Source organism: Mastomys coucha, unplaced genomic scaffold (genome assembly GCF_008632895.1).
Source record: "Mastomys coucha isolate ucsf_1 unplaced genomic scaffold, UCSF_Mcou_1 pScaffold21, whole genome shotgun sequence".
Taxonomy (NCBI): Eukaryota; Metazoa; Chordata; class Mammalia; order Rodentia; family Muridae; genus Mastomys; species Mastomys coucha.
Window position 1 is genome coordinate 58,499,158 of NW_022196904.1, and position 7,381 is coordinate 58,506,538.

At 45.8% G+C, this 7,381-nt stretch overlaps 1 protein-coding gene across 1 annotated transcript in view; it reads left to right on the top strand.

The window, feature by feature from the left end:
* Fam169b (family with sequence similarity 169 member B) overlaps positions 1 to 7,381 on the top strand; it is an 87,509-nt gene that overhangs the window by 15,159 nt on the left and 64,969 nt on the right. The window contains exon 2 of the mRNA XM_031384335.1: positions 6,559 to 6,689. Coding sequence (XP_031240195.1) covers positions 6,559 to 6,689 — 131 coding nt within the window. The remainder of the gene's footprint in view (positions 1 to 6,558; positions 6,690 to 7,381) is intronic.

Genomic DNA, 7,381 nt, shown 5'->3' on the forward strand with positions numbered 1-7,381 from the left:
AAAAAAAAAAAAAAAAAAAAAAAAAAAAAAAAAAGAATTTGTTTATTTTTATTTTAAGCGCATGAGTGTATTTAGCCTGCATGTATATCTATGTGCCATCTGCAAGTTGACTGGTCTCTCTGGAGGCTAGAAGAGCAGGTCGGCTCTCTTGGAACTGGAGACACGCAAGCTCAGTCATCTCTCCTGCTCCGTCAAGGCATTCTTTAATGGGTTCTTTGGAGGCTCTAGGTCTGCATTTGTGAATTTATTTTTTAAACCTCATTCACTTTACAGACTCAGCCCTGTGGACTGTATTGTGTTAAACCACGTGGACTGTATTGTGTTAAACCACATGGTCAAGCCAGGGATCTTGATGAGGTGGCTTTTGGATTTTGAGAAATTTAGATGTTTCAGGGATGTCCTCAGTGTGTTTGCAGAGCACATGTCTTAGTTAGGGTTTTACTGCTGTGAACAGACACTGTGACCAAGGCAACACTTATAAAGAACAACATTGGTCTGGAGAGATGGCTCAGTGGTTAAGAGCACTGACTGCTTTTCCAAAGGTCCTGAGTTCAATTCCCAGCAACCACATGGTGGCTCACACCCATCTGTAATGGGATCCGATGACCTCTTCTGGTGTGTCTATAGACAGAAACAATGTATTCACATACATAAAATAAATAAAATAAAAAGTTTAAATGGGAGCTGGCTTACAGGTTCAGAGGTTCAGTCCATTATCATCAAGGTGGGAGCATGGCAGCATCCAGGCAGGCATGGTGCAGGAGGAACTGAGAGTTCTACATCTTCATCTGAAGGCTGCTAGCAGAATACTGACTTCCAGGCAGTTAGGGTAAGGGTCTTAAAGTCCACACCCACAGTGACACACCTACTCCAACAGGGCTACACCTACTCCAACAGGGCCATACTTTCTAATCATGCTCCTCCCTGGGCCAAGCATTGCAGCACACAAAGCTGTCTTGCTGCATGCTTCTTGAGTTTTCTGCTGTCCGCCTACGTCTGATGAGAAACTAGTCTTAACTCTCTGCAGAGCCCAGAATTGGTCTTTTACCTTCCTGTAGTAGACTCTTCTCTAATAAAGATTCTATTCTAGAATAATTTCATTTTAGAAGAAAATTCACTTGTGAACAAAAATAATGAAAAAGCCACTTGCATGAAAAAAAGATACAGAAAACAAATACACAAGGAAAATTTTTTCTATCAGCGTCACCTGCTCAGGTTCTTTTTGATGATGAGAACAGAGTTTAGTTTTGTGTCCTTGTGGTTTTTTTCTACATTATCTGGATCAAGAATTCGTCTTACCGTAATCGAAGAACAACAACCCACATGACTAAAAAAGAGCAGAAAATCCTGAGTGACTACTGCCAGCTTTTCCAATGACATAATGCCCTGGAGTTACTGCCAGGTAGTGGCTTTTAATAAAGCCAAGTTTGTAAGGCGGGGACTACTAAAATTTGAAATATTTCCTTGGTGTGTCTCAAGATAATATAGTCTCATCTTAGAAAAAAACGGTGCTTTGCCAAAACGAAAGCTTTTTCCTGATCTTTGTGGTAAGGGAGTGTGCTGAGAGAGCCTTATGCAAATGGCCTACCATGTCAGTGAGCAAGGGCAGCTAGTTTACGTCCAAGTTAACTAGCATTGCTGTTTACATTCAAAGGACTGCACTTCTGGGCAACTATCTGAACATTAGGCCTTCTGGACTGAGTACCAGCTGACTTGCTGGGCTGTGGGTGACAAGAGTCGGAGCCTCTCTCAGAACTCAAGCTTTGCTCAGGGAATGTCAAGCCTTTTCCATATTTTCCGTAGAAAAACACCTTGAGGTGTACCACTATTTTTGTTTTAGGGTGAGACTGCCAGCATGTACTCGAGTGAATTTATAACACAGGGTTTTATCCAGGAATTTCAACTTCTTTACAGTCTGCAGTGAGGTATTTCAACTGTATGCCTTTTTAATAAAAGCGTTTAGTGTTACGCTGTAGAGATTACATTCTTTTGGCTTTGGAAAAGTATTTCCTGTTTGGTTCAAGCCATGAAGGCCTGTTAGGAGCTCACATCTGGAACCCACAAAGGAGGGGCCTGTCTTCCACCAACAGAATCAAGAATGGCCTAAACCATGCCTGGACTTGTTGACTTCCCAGGGCCCCCTGGGGTGGGGGCTCTGTTGGGGGACGCTCGGGCTTCCTCCTGGGTTGGAGGAGAGCCCCCTTTTTTCTGTCCATTTTGAATATCCCTTCTACTTGGTGAATCTTCAGTTTTCAGGTTCCCCTAGTTTTCCATAAGGCTTACATAAACATTTCTGTGTAGAGGAGGGCTGTTGAGTTTGGGGGTGGTGGCATTTTTCTCAAAAGTGGGTATGGGGTGGCTATTTAGGATGGATGGGTGTTGTGGCCCAGGTTGCAGGGTATCCCAGGTGTTCTGCCTGATGACTCTGCATGAGGTCTGCAGTCAGTCTTATGACACCATCAGTGGTTAATTTATGTTCCCTGATGCCCCCAGGCAACAGAAAGTGACCCTCCTCCCCACTTTCAAGATAATCAGGTTGGGCCATAGCTTGCCAATTCCAGCAAGCATTAGGTTCTTGAGATCCTCCCAGGCCTGCCACTGTGGCCTTTTATGGGAGGCCAACCACCACAACTTTCTCTTGGGGACAGCCAGTGTCTTGGGAGCACTGCCCGTGAGTTCTTTGAAAGGGTCTTAACCTGTAGGGTAAATGATCCCATGATATGAATAGGGTGTAACACATTCATGACATTTGGCCTAACCACACATGACCAGAATGTATGCCACTAGCTGGCAGGCACCTAGCCTTGACCCCGGTGGCCTTGGATAGCTGGCTCTCCCAGCAAACCTGATGAGCACAAGGTCAGCTTTTCTATGGGGCTGATCAATACATGTTCTTTGTCAATTCTGCAAACCACACCTCACAAAGGGATTGATGGTCCGGATAGGATGAGCATCTTTCCTAAAACACAGGCTCAGAAACAATACAAATCTGGGTCTGGTCTGTCTGCGCTCTGTAGGCTGGTGTTCCTGGAGTGTGTATTTTGAGAGTGGTTGATTCTGAAGCAGGCACCATGGGACAAATGTAACATGAGACTGTACCCAATGTCCAAGCAGCTCACTTGCTAGCTTTTCTTAATTTATTGGCATGCTCATTAGAGCTTGTTGCATACTCATGAGAAGCCACGTGATCAAGTCTGTGAAACAACTGTTAATATGGAAAGCTCCATGGAACAGCCACCCACATTTCCTAAGTGCTTCCTATGGGGGAGAAGCCTGAGCGTGGGTCTTTGTGGTAGGGCCGGGAGGGGAGCAGAGCTGTGCTTCACAAGCCCCAGCTGCTCTCGTGTATGAGTTAGGAGGAGACTGAGCTACGACAAGACCGAGGAACAAGTTGGAAGGGTTTTGATTATAGGACAGAGAGGTAGCCACGCTATGTCAGCTCCTATCCTAGGCTGAGGGGGTGTCTAAGTTGGGTATTACTACTGTGAACAGATACCATGACCGAGGCAACTCTTATAAAGGACAACATTTAATTGGGGCTGGCTCACAGGTTCAGAGGTTCAGTCCATTATCATCAAGGTGGGAACATGGCAGCATCTAGGCAGGCATGGAGCAGGAGGAGCTGAGAGTTCTACACCTTCATCTGAAGGCTGCTAGCAGAATACTGGTTTCCAAGCAGCTAAAATGAGGGTCTTAAAGCCCATGCCTACAGTGACACTCCTACTTCAACAAGGCTGCACACCTACTGCAACAGGGCCACACCCTCTAATAGTGCCAGTCACTCCCTGGGCCCAGTATGTATACACCATCACAGCTGGTATTTGAACTCAGGTCTCAGTGACTCATAGAGTCCTTGATCTTGGTTTTGGGGGGTTTAAGGAAGGCTCCTCAGGAATGCTGGCTATATCTTGTCTGCCTTGAGGATGGAGTTGCAGAAATTTGAGCATAGGGACTACTGGAGGCCACTGGGTACCCTGCTGTAATAATGGAGAGCTCTGACTTAAACACTTAACCTAATCTGAATGCTCTACACAGAGCTTGGAATCAGACAGGCCTATGTCCATGCGTCTTCATTCCCTTTTAATGACACCTTGCTTCCTTCCCTGTAAACTGGGGGCAACCGGCATAATGTGAGAGAAGGCTGGCCACTCAGCTGCCTCTTGGCAACTGGAACCCCGAGAAAGTTGTCACTGTTAATTATGTATGTATGTATGGATGTTAGATGGTTGGGGGGGTGAGGCCTGAGGCTCTTATGGGAAGCTGAGACTTTGATCTGAGTGAGGGGTGGACCGGAGGACAGGTGTGGGCCGAGTTTGTCTCTGTGACAGACTTGAAGCAGTCTCTGGGTAATTTGATGTCCTTGGGGGTCCATCTGACTCCTGCACAGAGTCATGACAATCTAAACAGAGAAGCAGGGCAGGTCTGCCTGGTCATAGCATCTGCAGGCCAGCACCATTGCTAAAGGAACTGCTGATCATGCTGGACTTCCCTGCGCACGTGTGTGACTTCTTCGACAACAGAAGATCTTGGCTCTACAGACACATCCCTTTTGTATTCACTAAGCCATTGCTATCAAATAAACCACCAGTCCTTGATGTCTTTATTTTTAAATCTCTGACAGTGCACTTCTAAGGACATTGTGTGTGTGTGTGTGTGTGTGTGTGTATGTGTGTGTATGTGTATGTATGTGTGTGTTCATACTCATGCTTTATAAAAAATTGAGTAGTGGAAGGATGTCCAGTTTTTCCTTCAGTATCCCATTGGTGACTGGTTCAAAGACAGCCTTTAGACACCCGAATCTGCCCATGTCCCCGTCCCTTGCCAAATGTGCAGCCTATGCATGTATTCCTGGATAACCCAGTCTGGAGGTGACTTGGAGTTCCTAATACAAGTAAATGTCATAGAAGCAGTTGCTACATTTTACTCCTTAGGGAGTCATGATAAGGGTACTTGTACAGGTCCTGTGCAATCCCCATCCCCACCCCCCCAGTATTTTCAGTCCATGGTTGGTTGAATCCATGGATGCAGGGCCTCCCAACAGAGAGGCTGGCTGTCTCTGCTCATGCCCCTGTCCACTAACCTTGGCAGCTTGTATGCCTTTGTGTTCTCCCACCAGGAGCTGATTGGCAGAGGTAAAAATTCCTCCTAGGCAAATGAACTGAAGGCTTGAACATTTTGCACTTTGGATCCTCAGAGTGGCTTCCGGAAACAATGGCTCTCCAGAAAGAGTGGGAACCTGAGATGCCACAGAGGCTGGAAGCTGGACTGTCTGTCCAGATTAATCTCTGTGAGAGGAAGATAGATGGATTAGGAGGAGGATTAAGGGGAGGGAAGGAGGAAGAAGGGAGGGAAGCCTGCACCCCTCATAGGAGGCCAGGAGGTGGATCATAGCTAGAGATGGGGTGTGGTCCACAGAAGCAGGCCTGAGTCCCTGTGCACGTGGATGTCAGCCAGAGGCAGGCAACATCTGTTTTGCTCACCGCAGAAGGGGCAACCGATTGCTGCTTCCAAGAACTGGACGCTGCCAATTTGTATGATTATTCAGGGGATCTGTTTCTGTCAGAGATGGGATGAGAAAGAGACACAAGGACTGCTGCAGAATACCTTAGTTTTCTTGTAAGGGAGTGGAGGGATGCGCTCCTATACATAAGCCACTGCACCCTCAGTGCCTGGCAGCAGGGACAAAGGGGAGACCCCTAGGGATTTGTCTAGTGACTATAAACTAGGAAATGAGTACCTTAAGTCACAAGTGACAAAAGCATCAAAGCTGCGGCCAGCCATTTGCCTTCCAGGAACCTGCTTATCTTCACAGCCCCTGAGTGGACCACAGTGAAAATCACTCAGTTGTTTTGAGTGTGTGACTGGGGGATTTAAAAACAGTCTGAGGGAATGGGTGAACATGTTTTTATTTTTATTTTTATTTTTTTTGCATTTATGTGTTGTATGTGTGCAGATCCATGTAGGTATGTGTTCATGTATGTGCTGATGTGTGTACATGCATGTAGAAGCCAGGGGTCAACCTCAGGTGCCATCCACTATCTATACCCTGTTTTTTGAAGACAAAGTCTTTCATGGGCCTGGAACTATTTGATTAGGGAAAGCTGCCCTATGTCTGCCTCCCCAGGACCAAGATTACAAGCTTTTTTCTTTTCTTTTTTCTTTTTTTGGTGGGGTTTAGGGATGGCACTCAGGTCCTCCTGTTCGCATGGGGAGCCCTTTACTAACGGAGTCATCTCCCCAGTCCTGCTTGTGATTGCTAAGCCAAACCATTCCTTTAAAAACTTGAAATAGCCAGGTACACGCCTTTAATCCCAGTACTCTGGAGGCAGAGGCAGGCAAATAGATCTCTGAGTTTTGCGGTCAGAATGGTCTATAGAGTGAGTTACAAGACAGCCAGGGCTATGTAGAGAAACCCTGCCTTGAAGGAAACAAACAAACAAACAAACAAACAAAAAACCCAAACCCAAAACCCAAACCAAAAGAAAAAAGAATAGAAATAATTAACGTTTCTTCTAGTGACAGAGTAAAACTAATTTTATCCATTTTTTTCACCTATAGAGGCTTACCCTGTGGACATCCTGGAGGATGACTCCGATGGCTATCAGGTAGCAGCACAGGCCTACTATGAGTTGCTCAGGGGAGGAGCCCAGACCTCAACAGACGCTATCTCCCTTTCCACTGGGGAGCAGGTATGTTTAACTTTTCCTAGAGGAGGGCTCTATCCAATCTAACTTAGAAAGAGAGACGTCATAGAAAAAAAAAATCCAGATTTAGAAGAACAAAGACCAATAACCAACCAACAACAAAAAAAGAAACTTCTAGAGGGAATACTAAAGAATTCGTACAATGGTACTTACCTGGGCCCGCCAGCTATATAAATAAAGACCCAGAACCTCTTATATATTTTAAAACTTAGGCCTTTAGCTTTGGCTCCCTCCTAGTTCTTCTAACCTGACTAATTTTGGCCTACGTCCCACCACATGGCCAGGTCTAATCTCTGTTCTCTGAATTCTCCATCCACCACTGCATCCGCAAGGTGTATTTCTTGTTTCTGATTTCCTCTCCCAGAGACCCTTTCTCTGCCCGGAAGTTCTGCCCTCTGCTTCCTGCCTTGTTATTGGCCGGCAGATCTTTATTAAAGCTGAACAGCAGGTAAAGAAGGATGAATATTTATAAATTATCAGATGGGCCATTAGCGCTGTTACCCATAGATACACCTTCACACAGTTTACCCTAACAGATTCTGCTTTGCCCCCAAGGAAGCCCTTCACTAGGATTCTGAAGTTCTGAGTGTGAATTTGGCCATGGGGTGGCCAGAATTAGTAAGCCAGAATTAGTCAGGTTAGAAGAGCTAGGAGAGGTGCTGGCTATATGGGTCAGC